The sequence below is a fragment of the Cervus canadensis genome, chromosome X (assembly GCF_019320065.1).
Source record: "Cervus canadensis isolate Bull #8, Minnesota chromosome X, ASM1932006v1, whole genome shotgun sequence".
Classification (NCBI taxonomy): Eukaryota; Metazoa; Chordata; class Mammalia; order Artiodactyla; family Cervidae; genus Cervus; species Cervus canadensis.
In genome coordinates, this window is record NC_057419.1 from 45,069,144 (window position 1) to 45,091,905 (window position 22,762).

Genomic DNA, 22,762 nt, shown 5'->3' on the forward strand with positions numbered 1-22,762 from the left:
AATCAGAGAGATTGTTTTGTTTCCTGAGAAGGAGGGAAACTCATACATGTATACACATACATGTGTGTGTATTTAATAAATTATGTAGTCTTCAAAAAAAACTACGCTAGCCTTCAAATAAACTAATGTAGTATATCGTGATTGAATTCTGTGTTAATCAGTAGTTGATTCAAGCATGTTGGATTAACCTTAGTTCAGATACTTATTTTATAACTATTAACAATTTATTGACCAGAGACATATTAATATGTCTTTTGTTGCCCAAACATTTTTGACCAGAGATGTTTCAATATTAACTTACATAACAAATTCTCAGCTACAGGTGTTAGTTTCTGCCAAAATCCCCTGGTCAATAATGTGTCAGTCATAAGGAACCAAGTGCATATTTGTGTTTTTAATGCCTGGGCCTGGGCATTGTTATTTTATCAATCATCACAGTTGATTCAATTGTATGGCCAGTATTGAAAGCCACCAATTTCTTTTTTTCTTTTTTTTTTTTTCTTTTTCTCATTTATTTATATTAGTTGGAGGCTAATTACTTTACAATATTGTAGCGGTTTTTGCCATACATTGACATGAATCAGCCATGGATTTCCATGTGTTCCCCATCCTGACCCCCCCTCCCACCTCCCTCCCCATCCCATCCCTCTGGATCATCCCAGTGCACCAGCCCTGAGCACTTGTGTCATGCATCAAATCTGGACTAGTGATCTGTTTCACACTTGATAATATACATGTTTCAATGCTATTCTCTTGGATCATCCCTCCCTCGCCTTCTCCCACAGAGTCCAAAAGTCTGTTCTATACATCTGTGTCTCTTTTTCTGTCTTGAATATAGGGTTATCGTTACCATCTTTCTAAATTCCATATATGTGCGTTAGTATACTGCAACTGAACTGAACTGATACTGTATTGGTGTTTATCTTTCTGGCTTACTTCACTCTCTATAAGGGGCTCCAGTTTCATCCACCTCATTAGAACTGATTCAAATGAATTCTTTTTAATGGCTGAGTAATATTCCATTGTCTATATGTACCACAGCTTTCTTATCCATTCATCTGCTGATGGGCATCTAGGTTGCTTCCATGTCCTGGCTATTATAAACAGTGCTGCGATGAACATTGGGGAGCACGTGTCTCTTTCAGTTCTGGTTTCCTCGGTTTATATGCCCAGGAGTGGGATTGCTGGGTCATATGGTAGTTCTGTTTCCAGTTTTTTTAAGGAATCTCCACACTGTTCTTCATAGTGGCTGTACTCGTTTGCATTCCCACCAACAGTGTAAGAGGGTTCCCTTTTCTCCACACCCTCTCCAGCATTTATTGCTTGTAGGCTTTGGGATAGCAGCCATTCTGACTGGCATGAAATGGTACCTCATTGTGGTTTTGATTTGCATTTCTCTAATAATGAGTGATGTTGAGCATCTTTTCATGTGTTTATTAGCCATCTGTATGTCTTCTTTGGAGAAATGTCTGTTTAGTTCTGTGGCCCATTTTTTTATTGGGTCGTTTATTTTTCTGGAATTGAGCTGCAGGAGTTGCTTGTATATTTTTGAGATTAATCCTTTGTCTGTTGCTTCGTTTGCTATTATTTTCTCCCATTCTGAAGGCTGTCTTTTCACCTTGCTTATAGTTTCCTTTGTTGTGCAAAACTTTTAAGTTTCATTAGGTCCCATTTGTTTATTTTTGCTTTTATTTCCAATATTCTGGGAGGTGGGTCATAGAGGATCTGGCTGTGATTCATGTCGGAGAGTGTTTTGCCTATGTTCTCTAGGAGTTTTATAGTTTCTGGTCTTACGTTTAGATCTTTAATCCATTTTGAGTTTATTTTTGTGTATGGTGTTAGAAAGTGTTCTAGTTTCATTCTTTTACAAGTGGTTGACCAGTTTTCCCAGCACCACTTGTTAAAGAGGTTGTCTTTTCTCCATTGTATATTCTATTCTTGCCTCCTTTGTTGAAGATAAGGTGTCCATAGTTATGTGGATTTATCTCTGGAAAAGCCACCAATTTCAATTGAGGAGAGAACTGGGTAAGAATGTCTGGACCAGTGGTTCTACTAGTAGAAATTACTTCCTCTCTATGGCGACTTAGAATACTTCTAATTTGAAGTTTGAGGAGGACGAAGGATTTCTCTGTGACTTCAGTTGAGACTGGAGAGGCTGCTGGAAATTGAATCATGCAGGTCTTACTCTTCATGAAGTGTCTATTCAAGCCTTTTGCCCAGATTTCCTTGGAGCATATATTCTTATTTAAGGATTATTTATTTTGGTTCTTGACTAAGTACATGTATTGCAAATACCTTGTCTCTGTGGGATTTTAAGCAGAAGCATAACATCAGATTTTCATTTTTAAAACATCACTGCAGGAACAATGGGAGAAACAAGTTTTCATTGGTCCCAGTAGAAATTGGTAGTAGCTTAGACTAGGTTATGAGACATGGAGAGAAGTGGACAGGATTAAGAAATATTTGAGATAAACTTAGTAGGACTTGTTAGTGAAGACTAGATAAGTGATGGCTAAGATGAGAGAATGATTTAAGTATCTGGTTCAAAAGGTAAAAGTTACATATATACAAGTTAAATATATAAAAGTTCACCACTGTGAACACTTTCTTATTTTATTTAAGATGTTGATAAATGTGAAGAGAAAATTACAAAGATTATTTGCCTTGAATAGAATACTATCTCAAATTTTTTTAAGTGATTTTGAAATGTAAATTTGTCTCTTATGGCTTAGTAAGCTCAAATAATTACCTCATAAATTATAGGAAAATATTTTCAAAATTATGTTCAATTATATTTTGAAAACTGTGGCCATAGTAGAAAATGAAATATGAATAAGATGCTAAAAGGAAATAGGAACTTAAGAAAATCAGCAAATTAAACTTGGCTTTTATTTATTTTTATTTTAGGGGTCCCTTCAGTGTTGTACGACGATGCATCAACAGAGAAACTGGGCAACAATTTGCTGTAAAAATTGTTGATGTAGCCAAGTTCACATCAAGTCCAGGGTTAAGTACAGAAGGTAAGAGATGGATTTCAAGTAAGTTATTTGATGTCTGGCTTTATTTCATCTTCAATCCATCTATCAACCTAACCTTCATCTGGGGGTGGGGAAGTGGAGGGTATAATATAGTGGGAAGTGGGTGGAGACAGTTTAAATTCCACTGTAGTTTTCTGGAATTCTAGAACATAGTATTTGAAAGATAGCTAGAGTGATTAACAAAGTTATGAAGTCATCTAGGATTTCTATTGGCCTATGTTTTTTTTACTAGGAAGAAAATAAAATCTGAAAATACATTTTGTAGAATCTAACTTGGAGTCCTATAGTATGGAGCATGGAATGGGAAGGGTGAGAAGGGAAATAATGGCACAAATATAATCATTTCAGATCCAAAACAAACTCATCTGAGTTCCCTTAAAGTCTGTAACTTACTACCCTTAGGATTATGATCTAACAGAACTAAAAGACTAATACATCACATTTTGCTTAAGTCACTTATGGTGTATGTGTGAAAATTTGAAAGGTCTTTACTGTTTGGACTTGCAGGACTTAAAACAAAATTTTGTTTTAAGACATTGATATGGTTAACCATGTTTATGTATAAATGTTTATAGACAATATATAACCTTTAAAATTTTTTAATGCTTATAAACCATGGTTTCATGTAGCCATGCTTCACATGTGGTCATATTTCAGATGGCACAATTATATTGTTAACTTTTCTAATTACCCTGTCTTCTAACTTTAGACTTTTTCACAATCCAGTAAAAGACATATCCTTCTTAAATCTTTTCCTTCTTAATCTCAAGAGCAATGCAATTAATAGTTTAAATTGGAAAAGCTAAAGCAGAGTAGCCTTTTTATATTTTATCCAGTTATCTTACTTTAATAAGTAGAAGTCCACATACTATGAGCTCCAAGTTAATCTATTCCTTCAGATCTTTTTTCAGTATCCTTAGTTTTAAATACTTTTTTAAACGTTTTGAATTATTCCTACTGTTTGTGGAAGATTCTAGTTGTTATTCACAAAGGATAACAGGTGTTTTAGTGCTTTAATCTTTAAATTCTTGGATTTAGGGATTTTACATTTTATGGTTTCATATTCTGGAGTTGGCTATTTTGAATACAAATTATTTTATAAACTTAGCAGAATTTGAAATTTACTTCTAATCAGGTTTTACCACTACATTATGTTTCCTAAAACTTTTAAACTGTGCTTAAGTTTAATATACTGTATTTGATTTTCTGTACCTTAGATAGCAATGACAAAAAAACTTCCTGAATACTTAGGTAATTTTGTATAAACCTAGTTCAGTAAATATGTAGATGTGTTGAATCTTTATTTCTTTTAAATGTTTTGATAATGTTGATGAATTTAGTAAGATTCCTGTTTAAAATCATAAGTCTAAATCAATGACTCCATATGCCTATGTTATGTTGATTTTGTTTATTATTATACCTAATTTTGAATCTACAGTCTAAAGACATTTTTTATGAAGACAGTTAATTACTTTCTCAGTTGACTGAGGTTCTTTATTGACAGATTTCATTAACAGGGAGCTATAGACCCAGCCTGCCAGACTGAATTTCTTTCATTGTCACCTAACCAGGGAGTCAAATACCAAACTTAAAAAGATGGAGTTGGTATATCATCCATGTCTCTGAGGTTAAGTCTTGTGTCGTTCACTCGTTAGTGCTTTGGTATTATTTTGAGTATACAAATGTCTTTGAGTCCTTTTCTGAAGACAAGACTGGGTCAATCCATTGATCTTATATGATAGGGTCACAGCCTATAGATATTAAATGGTATCCAGTTGAATTCTGCATATTACGCATGACTTTATCTGGTTTTGATAAAAGTTCGACATTATTCAAATGAAAATGTGCAATTGTTCCTTTATATTTATGACACCAAAATGTAGTTTTTCCATCTTCTTTAACACAGTGACACTCATAATGATTAAGAAACAATAAAAATTTCATCTCCAACCCACTCCAAAGATTTTTCTTTTAAAAAAATTTTTCAGTGGAGCTCCCTTACCCTCTATTGCTTATTTCTATACTAGCTTAGAGAAGGAGATGGCAACCCACTCCAGTATTCTTGCCTGGAGAATCCCATGGACAAAAGAGCCTGGTGGGCTACAGTCCATGGGGTCGCAAAGAGTCAGACATGACTGAGCGACTAACACACACACACACACACTTAAATTAAATGTGGACACATTTTAAGATGTATAATAAATAATTATTTATTTTATTATATAAAACCTCTTTGAACAATATTCTCCACCCCTTACTTTTTTCAACACTCTTCAGTCACTACAGGCAAAACATATTTGCCCCTCCAGTCCATTAAAATTGTTACTGTCCAATAATGACTTTATTCATGGCTAAGGGTAGGAGATGTTGTATTAAGAAGAAACATATTTTGCAGTGAAATTTGAAACACAGTAAAAAAGGAACCTGTATGTTCAAACAAAAATATCTAGAAATATCTATATTTACTGTTATATTCTCTTCTAATTAAGCCTGTTTCTCAAGCAACAGATAATTTAAAATCAATTTTATTCTTTTCTTTTTTATTATATTTTTTGTGGTTTATTTAATCTTTGTCATTGCCTCAATATTTTTTCCTGTTAGTACATTTGTATTCAAATACATTATTGAGTAAAATAGGTTTCATAAAGGATCACCTGGGAACAAAAAGTATGCTGTTTACTTGCACAGGTCATTGTGATACATAGACAAATAAAAAGAGTACCTATTTTTTTTAAAAATTACCAAAGTACAGTTGATATACAATGTTGCATTAATTTCTGCTATACAGCAAACTGTACTAAGTTATCCATATGCAAATATCCACTCTTTCAGATTGTTTTCCCATACAGGTCATTGCAGAGTATTGAGAAGAGTTTCCTGTGCTATATACATTAGGTCCTTATTAGTTATCTATCTTAAGAGCATCTATTCTTAAGAGACTTGCAATTTAATAGTCCCAACCATTGTTTCTAATATTTTTACAAGAAAAAATAAGTAATAAATTCTAAATATATAATTTACAAATTAGTTTTTGAAATGAAATATATATAGTAATTAGAGACCACCTATATATGTTTAAATATTTTACATTCTCATTGCTCTATTGAAGATAAGACATTGTAGTTATTTGAATATCTGTTCTGTATTTTCCCATTAAAATCATAATTTTTTTTCAATAGGGGATCTTAACTTAGAGGCTGCAGAATATCCAAGAAACCCTTAAATTGTAAGGGTTATATATATATATATATATATATATGTTCATTTTCCTAGAAAGTCTAAGTTCTTATTAGATCCCTAAAAAGGCATATTATTCCTAAATGGTTAAGAATTTATTATTTCACATGTATGAAAAAGTGAAGTTGATGTTTAGGAGCATGAGATGAAAAAGAAGCTTCTATTAAATGAAAGCTGAGTGAATTTATATTAAGATTGGAGGATATTTTCCTGCTTAAATACATACCCCCATTAATGAAATCCCTTGTTTATTATCTTAAAACTCACTTTAATTGATAGTTTATCTCTTACTCTGCTAATCCACCAATTTAAAGTTTACTTTTTTGTGTATTGTACAACTTCTTTATCCACTCATCTTTCAGTGGACATCCAGGTTGCTTCTATGTCCCGGCTGTTATAAATAGTGCTGCAGTGAACGTTGTGGTACATGTGTCAGTTTGAATTATGGTTTTCTCGGGGTATATTCCCAGTAGTGGGATTACTGGGTCATATGGTAGTTCTATTTTTAGTTTTTTAAGGAACCTCCATTATGTTCTCCATAGTGGCTGTATCAATTTATATTCCTACCAACAGTGCGAGAGGGTTCCCTTTTCTCCACCCCCTCTCCAGCATTTATTGTTTGTAACTTTCTTGAAGTATAGCTGATTTAAATGTTGTGTTAATTTCTGCTGTACAGCAAAGTGATTCAGTTATACATACATATTCTTTTTCATATTATTTTTCATTGTAGTTTATCCCAGGAAATTGAATATAGGTCCTTGTGCTCTACAGTAGGACCTTGGTTGTTTATCCCTTGTATATATAATAGTTTGCATCTACTAATCCTAAATTCCCAATCCTCTCCTCCCCAACTCCCTCCCCCTTGGCAACCACAAGTCTGTTCTCTATGTCTGGTAGACTTTTCTATAGATAAGTTCATTTGTATCATATTCTAGATTCCACATATAAATGTTAACATATGATATTTGTCTTTTTTCTTTCTGAATGACTTCACTTCGTACGATAATCTCTTAAGTCCATCCATGTTGCTGCAAATGGCTAATATCCCATTGTATATATGTATCACATCTTTATTCATTCATCTGTCAATGGATATTTAGGTTACTTCCATGTCCTGGCTATTTTAAATAGTGCTGCTATGAACATAGGAGTGCATGTATTTTTTGAAATTATAGTTTTGTCTAGATACATGCCAAGGAATGGGATTGCTGGATCATATGGCAACTATAGTTTTAGTTTTTTTGTGGAACCTCCATACCGTTTTCCATAATGGTCCACTTTGTTTACATTCCCACCAGTAGTGTAAGAGCTTCCCTTTACTGCACACCTTCTCCAGCATTTATTATTTGTAGACTTTTTAATGATGACCATTATGACTCATGTGAAGTGGTACCTCGTAGTTTTGATTTGGATTTCTCTAATAATTAGGAGTGAGTTACATCTTTTCATGTGTTTATTGACCATCTGTATGTCTTCTCTGAAAAAAATGTCCATTTACATCTTCTGCCCATTTTTTGATTGGGTTTTTTGGGGTTTTTTTATTTATAATTCAACTGTTTGTATATTTTGTAAATTAAGCTCTTGTCTGTTGCATTGTTTGCAAATATTTTCTCTCAGTCTGTTAGCTGTATTTTCGTTTATGGTTTTCTTTGCTTTGGAAACAGAGACACACTTTAGATACAAAGGCGCCACTAGGTTGAGAGTAAATGAATAGAAAAAGGTATACCATGCAAACAGTAACCAAAAGAGAGCTGATGTGGCTATAACAATATCAGATAAAATAGACTTTAAAACAGAAATTGTTACTTAGAGATAAAGGATATTTTATAATGATAAAATGGTTCGTTCATCTTGAAGATACAATTAATTATAAACATATATGCACCTAACAGCAGAGCCCCAAAATATATAGAACAAAACCAGGCAGAACTGAAGGGAGAAATAGAAATTTTAGCAATAATAGTTGGAGACTTCATTGACTAATTTGCAATTATCAATATAACAACTAGATAGAGGATCAATAAAAGAGAAGACTTGAATAACACTAACCAACTAGAGCTGATAGACACCTATAGAACCTTTCAACCAACAACAGGAGAATAAACATTCTTATTAGTACACATAGAACATCATATAGTATAAATGCTAGCACATCAAATATGTCTTAATAAAATTTAAAGGATTGAAATCATATATAGTCTCTGGCCACAAAGAAATCATATTAGAAATCAGTAACAGAAGGAAATTTGGGGAAATCACAATTACATGGAAATTAAACCTCACACTATCAAATAGCCAATGAGTCAAAGAAATAATTGAAATACTTTGAGGTAAATGAAAACAGAAACACAACATGCAAAATTTTTTTATAAATGCCTATAGTGAACAGAAGATCAGTAACCTAACTTTTCACTTCAAGAAACTAGAAATCTGGACCCAAAACAGGCAGAAATAGGGAATAATAGAGATTAGAGGAGAAATAAATGAAAGAACAGGAAACAATAGAGAAAATCAATGAAACTAAAAGTTCTTTAAAAAGATGTCCCAAATTGAGTAGTTCTTATCTAGTCTGACCAAGAAAAACAAAGATGATTCAAACTAATCGGGAATGACATTGCAAAAAGTAAAAAAAAAAAAAAAATAAGAATACTATGAACAATTGTATACCAACAAATTAGATAAGCTAGATGAAACATTAATTTCTAGAAAGAGGCAAGCTACCAAAGCTGAGTCAAAAAGGAATATGTGGATGGACTTTTAACAAGAAAAGAGACTGAAAATGTAACAAATTTCCCATATAAAGTTCAAACCTTGGTGACTTCATTGGTGAACTGTACTACACCTTAAAAGGATTTATACCATTCCTTCACAGATTCTTCTAAAAAATTAGATGTAGAAATACTTCTCAACTTATTCTATGAGGCCTGCGTTAACCCCAATAATATAACTAGACAAAGACACCACAAGAGAAGAAAACACAAAAAAATATCACATATGATGAATATATTAGCACTGCTGCTGCTAAGTCACTTCAGTCGTGTCCGACTCTGTGCGACCCCATAGACGGCAGCCCACCAGGCTCCCCCGTCCCTGGGATTCTCCAGGCAAGAACACTGGAGTGGGTTGCCATTTCCTTCTCCAATGCATGAAAGTGAAAAGTGAAAGTGAAGTCACTCAGTCGTGTCCGACTCTTAATGACTCCAGGGACTGCAGCCTACCAGGCTCCTCCGTCCATGGGATTTTCCAGGCAAGAGTACTGGAGTGGGGTGCCACTGCCTTCTCCGTATATTAGCATATCTGTCCTCAAAAAAAAATACTAGCCGATCTCATCCAGCAGCACATAAATGTTTATGGTTCTTCAAAAAGTTAAAAACTTGAGTTAGTACATAACCCAGCAGTTTTACTCTTAGGCATAAACCCAGAAGAAATAAAAGATGTCCACAGAAAACCTTGTATAAGAATATTAATAGCATTATTCATAATAGCTAAAAGTTGGAACCCAAATGTCAACTGATGAATGGTTAGAGAAAATGTGGTATATCCATCAAATGGATTGTTATTCGGCAATTAAAAGGAAACATATATTAATATAATATACAACATGGATAAATCTTGAATACATCATGCTAAATGAAAGAAGTTAATCACAAGAGACCACATATTATATATGCTTTTGATATAAAATGTCTCAAATAGGCAAACATACAGTAACAGAAGAAAGTAGATAAGTGGCTGCCAAGATCTGGAGAAAAGTGGAATGTAAAGAGTACTTTTAATGGGTATAGGATTTCTTTCTGAGGTAATTAAATGATCAAAAATTGAATGTGGTGATTACATGACTGAATATGCTAAAATCCATTAAATTGTACATTTTGTAGGCAAAATATATGGTATGTTAATTATCTCAAGCTATTTTGGTAAGCCATTGTATGCAATGAGTAAGTGGAGTTTATACTCAAAATACAAGCTTGGTTGAACATTTTAAATAATCAATATGTGATACATCTTAATAGAAGAAAAGACAAAATCCATATGATCATCTCAATAGATACAGAAAAGGCACTTAACAAAATCCAATATTCTTTGATGATTAAAAAAAAAAACACTCAACAAACTGGGAGTTGAAGGGAAGTTTTTCAACGTGAGTAAAAGTGTTTAAGAAAAATAATGCTAACTTCATATTTGATAATGTATGACTGAATGCTTTCCCTCTAAATCACAAATAAACCAAAGATGTCAGTGCTTTGTACTGTTATTCAACATTATACTGGAAATTTCAGTCAGGAAATTATGCAAGAAAAAGAAATGTATCCAGATTGGAAAGGAAGAAATAAAACTTCTTCTGTTTGCAGAAGACTTGATCATGTATGTAGGGCACTCTAAAAAATCCACCAAAAAATGTGTATTTGATATAATTTTGATAAATGTGTTTAGGAAGGTTGCAGGATACAGGATCAATATAAAAATGAATTTAAGACTACAAATGTACTTAATATAGCACTAAAGAGAATAAAATAATTATATTTGACAAGGAAATATTAAATATAACATTTGTAAACTGAAAAGAATAAAATATTGCTAGACCTAGTGGTCTAGTGGTTGGGAATCTGCCTGCCAAGGCATGGTATACAATTCCATCCCTGGTTTGGGGATCTCCCACATGTTGTGGAGCAATAAAGCCTATGTGCCACAACTACAGAGCTAGCACTGTGGAGCCCGCAAGCCACAACTTCTGAGCCCACGTACGTCAACTACTGGAGCACAGGTACCTAGAGCCTGTGCTCCACAAGAGAAGCCACTGCAGTGAGAAGCTCACAGACTGCAACACACAGGTCCTGCTCTCTGCAACTAGAGAAAGCTTGTGCACAGCGGTGAAGACCCAGTGCAGCCAAAAACAATCTTTTTAATAAAAAAGATAAAATATTATTGAAAAACTAAGGATATAGTAAATGGAGATCCATCCCATGTTCATCATTCAGAAGACCTAATATTATTTTGATAATAGTATTCCCAGATTGATCTACAGATTTGATGCAATCCCTGTCAAAATTCTTGCCGTCACTTTTGTAGAAATTGCAAAGCTGGTTATAAAATTAACACAGAAAGCCAAGGGAACACTGAATATCCATAATAATCTTGAGGGGAAAGGACAAAGTTGGACTCACATTTTCCCCATTTAAAGTTTTCTGCAAAGCTACTTTAATACACATAGTGTGTGGTACTGGCATAAAGGATTGACGTATAGACTAATGGAAGTAAATTGAGAATCTAATAATAAGCCATACATTTACAGTCAAATTATTTTCCACAACAGTCCCAAGGTGACTCAATGAAGAAAGAATAATCTCTCCAAATCAGAGGTACTAGGACAGGTGGACAAAATGACAAAGCTGGCCCCCTATCATGTACTATATACAAAAATTAATTCAAAATAGATAAAAATTTAAATGTAGGAGTTAAAATTATAAAGCTTTTAGGAGATAACATGAGAATAAATTATAACCTTGAATTAAGTAATGGTTTTGTAGGTGTGAAACCTACAGCACAAGCAACCAAAGAAAAACATAAATAACTTGGACTTCATCAAAATGGAAAACTTTTGTGCTTCAAAGGACACTGTCAAGAAAGTGAAAAGATAAGACACAGGATGGGAGAAAACATTTCCAAATCATGTATCTAAGAAGGATATATTATCTGAAATATACAAAGACCACTGAAAAGTCAATAAAAAGACACTCAGTTAAAATCAATAATTGGTTCGAATAGACATTTCTTCAAAGAAAATTTCAGTTCAGTTCAGTCACTTTGCAACTCTTTGCAACCCCATGGACTGCAGCACACCAGGCCTCCCTGTCCATCACCAACTCATGGAGTTTACTCAAACTCATGTCCATTGAGTTGGTGATGCCATCCAACCATCTCATCCTCTGTCATCCCCCTCTCCCACCTTCAATCTTTCCCAGCATCAAGGTCTTTTCAAATGAGTCAGTTCTTTGCATCAGGTGTCCAAAGTATCGGAGTTTCAGCTTCAGCATCAGCCCTTCCAGTGAATATTCAGGACTGATTTCCTTTAGGATGGACTGGTTGGATCGCCTTGCAGTCCAAGGAACTCTCCAGAGTCTTCTCCAACACCACAGTTCAAAAGCATCAATTCTTCTGCGCTCAGCTTTCTTCACAGTCCAACTCTCACATCCACACATGACTACTGGAAAAGCCATAGCTTTGACTAGACAGACCTTTGTTGGCAAAGTAATGTCTCTGCTTTTTAATATGCTGTCTAGGTTGGTCATAACTTTTCCTCTAAGGAGTAAGCGTCTTTTAATTTCATGGCTGCAGTCACCATCTGCAGTGATTTTGGAGCCCAAGATAATAAAGTCTGTCACAGTTTCCACTGTTTCCCCATCTATTTGCCATGAAGTGATGGGACCAGATGCCATGATCTTAGTTTTCTGAATGTTGAGATTTAAGCCAACTTTTTCACTCTCCTCTTTCACTTTCATCAAGAAGCTCTTTAATTCTTCACTTTCTGCCATAAGGGTGGTGTCATCTGCATATCTGAGGTTATTGATATTTCTCCCAGCAATCTTGATTCCATCTTGTGCGTCATCCAGCCCAGCGTTTCTCATGATGTAGTCTGCATATAAGTTAAATAAGCAGGGTGACAGTATACAGCCTTGACGTACTCCTTTCCCTATCTGGAACCAGTCTGTTGTTCCATGTCCAGCTCTAACTGTTGTTTCCTGACCTGCATACAGATTTCTGAAGAGGCAGGTAAGGTGGTCTGGTCTGGTATTCCCATCTCTGGAAGTATTTTCCACAGTTTGTGGTGATTCACACAGTCAAAGGCTTTGGCATAGTCAATAAAGCATAAGTAGATGTTTTTCTGGACTCTCTTGCTTTTTTGATGATCTGACGGATGTTGGCAATTTGATCTCTGATTCCTCTGCCTTTTCTAAATCCAGCTGGAACATCTGGAAGTTCACGGTTCACGTATTGTTGTAGCCTGGCTTGGAGAATTTTGAGCATTACTTTACTAGCATGTGAGATGAGTGCAATTGTGCAGTAGTTTGAGCGTTCTTTGGCATTGCCTTTCTTTGGGATTGAAATGAAAACTGACCTTTTCCAGTCCTGTGGCCACTGCTGAGTTTTCCAAATTTGCTGGCATATTGAGTGCAGCACTTTCACAGCATCATCTTTCAGGATTTGAAATAGCTCAACTGGAATTCCATCACTTTCACTAGCTTTGTTCATAGTGATGCTTCCCAAGGCCCACTTGACTTCACATTCCAGGATGTCTGGCTCTAGGTAAGTGATCATACCATCATCTGGGTCGTGAAGATCTTTTTTGTATAGTTCTTCTGTGTATTCTTGCTACCTCTTCTTAATATCTTCTGCTTCTGTTAGATCCCTGCCATTTCTGTCCTTTATTGAGCCCATCTTTGCATGAAATGTTCCCTTGGTATCTATAATTTTCTTGAAGAGATCTCTAGTCTTTCCCATTCTATTGTTTTCCTCTATTTCTTTGCACTGATCACTGAGGAAGGCTTCCTTATCTCTCCTTGCTGTTCTTTGGATCTCTGCATTCAAATGGGTATATCTTTCCTTTTCACCCTTGCTTTTCACTTCTCTTCTTTTCACAGCCATTTGTACAGCCTCCTCAGACAGCCATTTTGCTTTTTTTGCATTTCGTTTTCTTGGGAATGGAAGATTTAAGGGTTGTCAATAAACATGTCAAAGTATGCTCAGCATCATTAGGGAAATGGAAATCTAAACCATAATGAGATACACCTACTAGGATGGCTATACTCAAAAGACAGGGACATATGTTGGCAAGGGTGTGAAAAATTGGAATCCTCATATGTTACTGGCAGGAATATAAAATGGTAGAACTACTATGGAAAACAGTGTGGCAGTTCCTCAAAAGTTAAACATAGACTTATCCTATAACCTAGCAATTCCACTCCAAGGTATGTTCCTGAGTATTGAAAATATGTGTTGATGCAAAACCTGGTACACAAATGTTTATAGCAGCATTATTCATTCACTGTATCCTAACTGTGGAAACAAATGAAAGGTTTGTCAACTGATGAATGGATAAACAAAATGAAACATTACTTACAGTAGAATATTATGGGGACCACATGTAAATCCATGGCTGTTTCATGTCAGTGTATGGCAAAAACCACTACAATATTGTAAAGTAATTAGCCTCCAACTAATAAATATAAAGGAAAAAAAAAGAAATGAAGGGTACAGTAGGCTGGTTCATCATTCAAAAATCAATTACTGTAAGCTATCATGTAATAGGACAGAGAAGAAAAATCACTTGATCATATCAATATATGCAGAAAAAGTATTTGACAAATGTAATACCCATTCACGAATAAAAACTTCCAGCAACATACAAACAGAAGGAAACTTCTTCAACCTAATAAAGAGGAGCTATTTAAAAAAAAAAAACAAAACCCTATAGCCAACATCGTACTTATTGATAAGACAATAGATGCTTTCTCTCTTAATTGGGAACAAAGCAAGGATGTCCCTGCTTACCACAACTATTCAGCTTCCTACATGGAAGTCCTAGCTAATGCAATATGACAGGATAAGGAAATTAATGCTATATAGTTTGGGAAAGAAGAAATAAAACTTTATCATCAGATGATATGACTGTCTATGTAGAAAATCTCAAAGAATTAACAACAAGAACCTCCTAGAACTAATGAGTGATTGTAGAAAGGTTTCAAGTCCCACAGTTGATATACGGAAGTTAACTGTTTTCCTGTATATAAACAATGTGCAATTGGAATTTGAAATTCAAAATACAGTGCCATTACATTAGCAGTAAAAATACTGAAATACTTAAATGTGTAAATTTAATAAAACATACAAGCTCTGTGCAAAGAAAACTGGGTAAAACTCATGGTAGAAATCAAAGAAGATGAAAAGAACGTAGTTGGTGAACTGACACTATTCAACTTCAATGCTTACTTTAAAGCTACAGTAATCAAGACAGTGTGGTATTTGTGAAAGAGCCAGCAAATAGATTAATGGAATATAAAAGGGAGCCCAGAAGTAGATCCATACAAATAGAGTCAGCTGGTCTTTAACTAAGTAGCAAAAGGAATCCAATGGAGAAAGGATAGTCTTTTCAACAAATGCTGCTGGAACATCTATATATCCACATGCCAAAAAGAAGAATCTAGACATTGAATCTAGATTGAAGAATCTAGACCATCTAGAATCTAGACCTTACATCTTTTGGAAAAATATACTCAAAATGATTTTCTCCTCAGAATGGGAACAAAGGATGTGTACGGTGACCATTCTTATTAAGCCTAATGCTGAAAGCCACCTCAGTCAGACAGGAAAAGGAAATAGAAGCATTTAGATTGGAAAGGAAGAAATTAAATTGCTCATATTTGCAAATGACATGAAAGTCTTTGTACAAAATCACAAAGAATTACCAAAAAACAAACCTCTTAAAGCTAATGTGAGTTTATCAATAATATGAGATGAACATAGCAAAATTATATTCCTGTATCCCTATATACTAGCAAAGAACACCTGGAAACTACAGTTAAAAACAAAATACTATTTGCAATCACCCAAAGCAAAATGAAATTCTTAGGTATAAATCCCACTAAACCTGTAGAAGCCATATATGTTAAAAAACTACAGAACTCTGATGAAAGAAATCAAAGATCTAAATAAATGGAGAAATGTACTGTGTTCATGGGTTGGAAGGCTCAATATAGTAAAGATGTCATTTCTCCCCAAATTACTCTCTAGATTTGCTCCAGTTCCAGTTAAAACCCCAGGAAGATTTGCTGTGGATATAGAAAGCTTATCCTCATATGGAAAGACAAAAGCATAGGAAATTTTGAAAAAATTATAATGAAATGAGACAAATCATTCACCCCATTTTAAGACTTATATGGCTATAGTTATTTAAGTGTAGTACTGGCAGAGCAATAGACACATAGTTCATTGCAGCACATTAGATTGCCCAGAAGTAGCCCCACATAGATACAACCAACTGATTTTTGAGAAAGGTTCAAATCCTATTCAATGAAGAACAGATAGGGTGTTTTATATTTTAACAGTAGTGGAGCAATTAGCTATCCATAGGCCAAAAATTGTACCTCACATCTTATATAAAAATTAATTCAAACTGAATGCTAGATTTACATGTAAAACATAAAATTCCAGAACTTTTTAAAGACATCCTAGAAAATCTTTGGGACCTGGTAGACGAAGGTCTTAGACATGATACCAAATTCACAGTTTGTAGATTAAAACAAAAAAAAGAATCTCAACAGTAATAAAGGGAGATAGACAAAGAGCATGTGCATTTACAGGAGGAAGTAGGACATAAGGGAGAGAAATCATCTAATTAGGCAGTGGGTAAAAGAAACATTTTCCCAAAAAGGATTGTACAGGTTCCTCCCAAGCACATGAAAATATGTTCGACATCATTAGAGTACAAATTTAAGCCACAGTGAGGTATCACTACACAACTATTAGAACAGCTGAAATTTTTTAAAATGAGAGCACCATATCTGGCAAGGATATAGGGAAACTGCATCTTTCATATGTTGCTGTTTGGAATTTAAAGTTGTATAGTCACTATGGAAAAACAATTTGCCATACAGTCTAGGTATTGTACTCCAGGGAAATGTACATCCCAGAGAAAGGAACACCTGTTTTCACACCAACACCTGCAATCAGGTTTTCATAGCGGTTCTATCTGAAGGAGGTAAAATTTAGAAAGAACTGAAATGTCCCACAATGGGTTAATGACGAACCAAACTGTGGTACATCCATACCATGGACTACTACTCAGCAGAAAGAAGAAAGAAGACTAGAAACCTATGGACGCATACAGCTATTTGGGAATTTGGGAATTATGCTGTATTTAAAAATCTCAAGGGAATTAATGCTGTATTTTAAAAAACTATTTGTAAAGGTCATATACTGTATTATTTTCTTTGTATAGGTTTCAAAGTGATAAAATTATAGAACTGGAAGACAGATTAGTGACTGTCAGGTGCTGGGAACCACAAAGCTTGTGTGAGGAGCATGAAGAGGGGTAGGTGTGACTATAAAGGGTAGTATGTTAGGACTGTTGTGGGGGATCTTTGTGGAACAGTTCTATGTCTCTGTTGTGGTGACTATGTGAATTTACACATTGTGATAAAATTAATTAGCTCTACACATACACATGAGTTCATGTAAAACTGGTGAAATCTGAATAAGGCCTGTTGTTTTTACCAATTTCACTTTCCCGGTTTTTATATTATACTACAGTTAGGTACATAAGGGATCTTCCCTGGTGGCTCAGATGGTAAAGGATCTGCTGGCAATGCGGGAGACCCAGGTTCGATCGCTGGGTCAGGAAGACCCTCTGGAGAAGGGAATAGCAACCCACTCCAGAGTTCTTGCCTGAAGAATCTCGTGCACAGAGGAGCCTGGTGGGCTACAGTCCCTGGGGTTGCAGAGTCAGACATGACTGAGTGACTAACACTTTCACTTAGCTACAAAAGGTGTTACCACCAGGGAGAGAGTGAGTTAAGAACCTCTCTGTACTATCTTTGCACTTTCTGTTAAGTATGATAATTTTAAAATGAAAAAAAATCTTTTTAAACTTTTCTCATGATCTATATGCTCATCCACAAAATGGATAATTAAGCCACAAAAATTTGAGCATATTTGGAGTGCAGTCTATTTTCATAATAGCTTTTTTTGATAAATTCATATCCCATAAAATTTACCTCTTTAAATTATACAATTCATTTGCTTTTAGTATATTCACAGGCTTGTGCAACCCTCATCACTGTCTGTTTCCAGGCCATTTTCATTACCCCTAATAGAAACCCCATTCCCATTAGTAGACACATGTTATCTAACCCCTCCCCAGCCTCTGTCAACCACTTATCTGCTTTCTCTCTCTTGTGGATTTGCCTATTGAGGCCATTCTGTATAAATAGAATCATACAATATGTGACCTTTGTGCCTGGCTTCTTTCACTTAACGTGTCTTCAGGGTTCATCCAAGTTGTAGCATATACCAGTACTTCATTCCTTTATAGAGCCAAATAACATTCCCTTGTGTGGATGTACCACATTTTATGTATTCATGTATTAGTTAATGACATTTGGATTGTATCATTTTTAGCTATTATGCACGATGCTGCTATGAACATTTATGGACAGTCTATCCTGATTCAGAGAGTCTGTGTTTGCAAATTTGCTTACTGGCTAGAATTTATTTGTAACCCCAAAATGAATATGCTTGGCACTTTCACAGTCATTCACAGACATGTGCAGAGTGACAAAAAATTTGAATCACCCTGTGCACACATTCCCAGCTGAGGTCGAACAGGCCACACTCTGCCTTCTTGTTCTGGCTCTCATGATATAAACAAGGGTTCTTTTATGATCTATTTAGTGCTATATATATATATATATATTTTGCAACTTTGTGTTAGTTTGCTGCTTCAGGTGGTCCCCAAGAATAGTACTAAAAGTATTGTCTAGTGTTCATAAGCACAGTAAGGTCGCATTGTGCCCTACAGAGAAAATTCAAGTGTTAGATAAGCTTAGTCAGGCATGAGTTATAGGACTGTTGGCCGAAGTTCAATATTAATGAATCAACAGTATATATAGACATCTTGTTTTATTGCCCTTTGCTTTATTGACCTTTGCAGATATTGCATTTTTTACAAATTGAAGGCTTGTGTCAACCCTACCTTGGACAAGTCTGTATATCAGCACTATTTTTCCAAAGTGTTTGCCCACTTTATGTCCCTTTGTCACATTTGGTAATTCCCTCAGTATTTCAGACTTTTTCACTATTACATTTGTTATGGTGATCTGTAATCAGGGCCTTCAAATCTAGGTCAGTCTTCATCAGTGGAGAGTCTCGAATTGCTGGTTCCTATTATTAGGTTACTCTCCTTTTAGAAACCAGTTCCATCACTTATAAAACAACCCAGTAGAAATTATTTCTTAGGTATTTGTATAAAAACTGTACATTTCATTTGAGATCACATTTGTTTTTAGTCTCATAGAAAATCATAGGTACTTCAAGTCAGAAAGAGGATATACCCAAGGACTATATAAGTAAAAATCAAACTTTTACAGTGGAACCTTTCATGGATAAGCTTGGAATCAACTTCTGAGTCTTGAAAGACCTTGATTAGAAATAAGTTGTAATTTGACTAAAGCCTAAATCTGATTTGCACAAGGCGAATGGCTGGGTTTGGAGATTTACTTAGCTTGATAGTAAACTTAGCCACTAAATTTTTGCTGAGTGGTAAAAAAATAAATAAATAAAAAATTTTCTGTCATATGAATTTTTGCTTTGTAATCTTAACTGCTCACCTCTTCAACAGCATGAATAACTGACTGTATAGTTATAATTAAATGATTTTGGTAGTAGTACATCAAAAAAAGCAGTAATATGTATAAACAGAATCAATTTTGTTTCTCTTTGTAGTGAAAATTTCACCAGTAACCAAATGAATAGGCATATTCCCCTTTTCATTGCTGCCATGTCCAGATCCCTTACTGTTTAAAATGCTAGGCCTGTTGTTATGTATGTCATCTCATCTACTCTTCCAAGAAATCCTGCAAAATATGTTATCTACATTTTGAATATGACGATATTGAGGATTAGAGAAGTGAGAGAACTTTTTGATTGATGAACAGAAATGATAGAGCCAGTTGAACCCAAGTTGGTCTGCCTTTTGGACTCTAATGCCCATTTTTTCCATACATATCAGACTGTTAGTCCTCAGGCTTTGTATCCTAGAGTGTAGCTACCTTTGTGTTCATATGCCTCCTCTGCCACAAACAAAACGTGTGTGTGGATTGGAGACAGAAATTTTTCCTTGTTTTCTTCACAACTTTACTCTGAACATCTAAACCTATGTCTGACACAAAGTAGATATTCAGTACGTATTTATTGAGTGAGTGAAGGAATGTCATGTAAGTTTTGTGAATTTACTGAAGATTCTAGGGATGAGCTTTCCAGGTGGTCAGTAGTGAAGAAACCACCTGCCAATGCAGGAAATGTGGGTTTGATCCTTGGGTCAGGAAGATCCCCTAGAGCAGGAAATCGCCACCCACTCCAGTATTCTTGCTTGGGAAACCCCATGGACAGCAGAGCCTGGCAGACTACAAGTCCATGGGATTGCAGAGAATTGGATACAACTGAGCACACAAATAAAATAGAACATATGGTTCCAATAGAAAAAAAGAAACAGCAAGTCTCAAAATTATATTGATACCAACTCCTCTGGAGGAGGAGATGGCACCCCACTAGAGTATTCTTGCCTGGAAAATTCCATGGATAGAGGAGCCTGATAGGCTATAGTCCATGGGGTCACAGAGAATCAGAAACAACTGAGCATGCCCACACACACACTCACTCACTCACGCATACTCAGGATGACAAAAGAACAGTGTAATAGTTGATGAAAAGAAGAAAGTTTATGCTCTTTTGCAAAGATTACATCTGTAAAAAGTGAATAGGCTGTTGTTACACTTTGATGGTTACAACTCCAAAGTTGGAGTCCTAATTCTAATACTTTGATTATCACATGATTTTAATACTGTGCTTATCTATCTCTTCTTACCTGACTTAGCACTCTAGCATATCCAGACTACTCTGGTGTGGAAGCTCGCTTGGCAGCTTGCTATAATGAGGTCATATAATTAGTTATGGTAGTGGGTGGTACCCTTCTTATATGAGAAATTCAAGCCTAGGTATCCTGAAAGTAATTTCTGTAGAGATCCCAGAGAAAGATCAGGAAGTCTCAGGAATGGACAAAGGACTTGGAAAATATTTCAGGAAAATAAATTTATTCAAATGATTAGTAAACTATACACTACGTCATTAGTCATCAGAGACATGCAAATTAATACCACAGGGTATTACCACTGCTTTCCCAACCATGTTACTAAAAACTGAAAATGACAATTTCAAATGTTGGTGAAGACATAGAACCACCAAAACTCACTGTAATAAGGGTATAAATTAGTTCAACCACTCTGATAAGCTATTTAGGAATAGAGACCAAAACTGATGTGTATATACTTTAACAACCTAGCATTTTCACTCCTAGATATATACCCATCAGAAATTCCTCAATGGATGTCCACCAGAAAACATGTACAAGAATGCTTTTAGCAGAATTATACTAGTCCTAAATTGGAAATAATCCAAATGTCCAATAGCTGTAGAATGGCATAAATAAATTGTAGTATATTCATACAGTGGAGTGCTATTAGGTTGGTGCAAGAGTAATTGCCATTTTGCATTGTTGAACTTTGCTGTTTGATATTGGAATATATTCTTAAATAAATTTGGTTATGTCATATATCATTTTACTGTGCATTTCTTGCTTTTTTTCTTTTGTTTTTTTTGCTAATGACATTACTTGCTATTTATTTTATATTTTAGACTAGGGAAGGGAAATGATATTAGACCAAAAGCAAATTCAAGTGATTTTCTTATTCAAGTTCAAATGGGTTATAAAGCAGCAGAGATAACTTGCAAAACATCAGCAACATATTTGGCCCAGGAACTGCTAATGAACATACAGTGCAGGGGTGGTTCAAGAAGTTTTGCAAAGGAGAAGACCACCTTGAAGATGAGGAGTGTAATAACTGGCCATCATTAGTTCTCAAAGATCAATTGAGAGGATCATCAAAGCTGATCCTCTTACAACTATGTGAGAAATTGCCAAAAAACTCAGTGTCAACCATTCTACTGTCATTAGGCATTTGAAGCAAATTGGAAAGGTGCAAAAGCTTGATAAGTGGATGCCTCATGAGCTGACCGCAAGTCAAGAAAAATTGTCAAGCTTTGTGCAGTGGCAGTATTGTAGCCAATGAGGTTTATCCAAGGCGCAATTATTGCTAATTGAAAGAAAAATTGTCATCTTGAAGCATCATCTTCTCTTATTCTATGCAACAACAACAAACCATTTCTTGTGTGATGAAAAGTGGATTTTGTACAACAACCAGTGACAACCAGCTCAGTGGTTGAACCAAGAAGAAGCTCCAAAGCACTTTCCAAAGCCTAACTTGCACCCAAAAAAAGTCTTGGTCACTGTTTAGTGGTCTGCTGCCAGTCTGATCCACTATAGCTTTCTGAATCTTGGCAAAACCATTACATCTGAGAAGTATGCTCAACAAATCATTGAGATTCAGCAAAAACCACAATGCCTATAGTCAGAATTGGTCAACAAAATGGGCCCAGTTCTTCTCCACAACAATGCACATTACACAACCAACACTTCAAAAGTTGAACAAATTGGGCTATGAAGTTTCGCCTCATCTGCCGTATTCACCTGACCTCTCACCAACCAGTTTTCACTTCTTCAAGCTCCTCGACAACTTTTTGCATGCAAAATGCTTCCACAACCAGCAGGAGGCAGAAAATGCTTTCCAAGAGTTTGTCGAATCCCGAAGCACAGATTT

At 35.2% G+C, this 22,762-nt stretch overlaps 1 protein-coding gene and 1 pseudogene across 8 annotated transcripts in view; both read left to right on the forward strand.

Annotated features, from left to right (window-relative positions):
• CASK (calcium/calmodulin dependent serine protein kinase) overlaps positions 1-22,762 on the forward strand; it is a 365,729-nt gene that overhangs the window by 69,639 nt on the left and 273,328 nt on the right. For 4 of the 8 annotated variants that reach the window (XM_043458309.1, XM_043458311.1, XM_043458313.1 and 1 more), the window contains exon 2: positions 2,908-3,038. In XM_043458309.1, the coding sequence (XP_043314244.1) occupies positions 2,908-3,038 (131 nt within the window). The remainder of the gene's footprint in view (positions 1-2,907; positions 3,039-22,762) is intronic. The other 4 variants (XM_043458310.1, XM_043458312.1, XM_043458314.1 and 1 more) reach the window with 1 other exon arrangement.
• LOC122436253 lies at positions 22,142-22,326 on the forward strand (annotated as a pseudogene).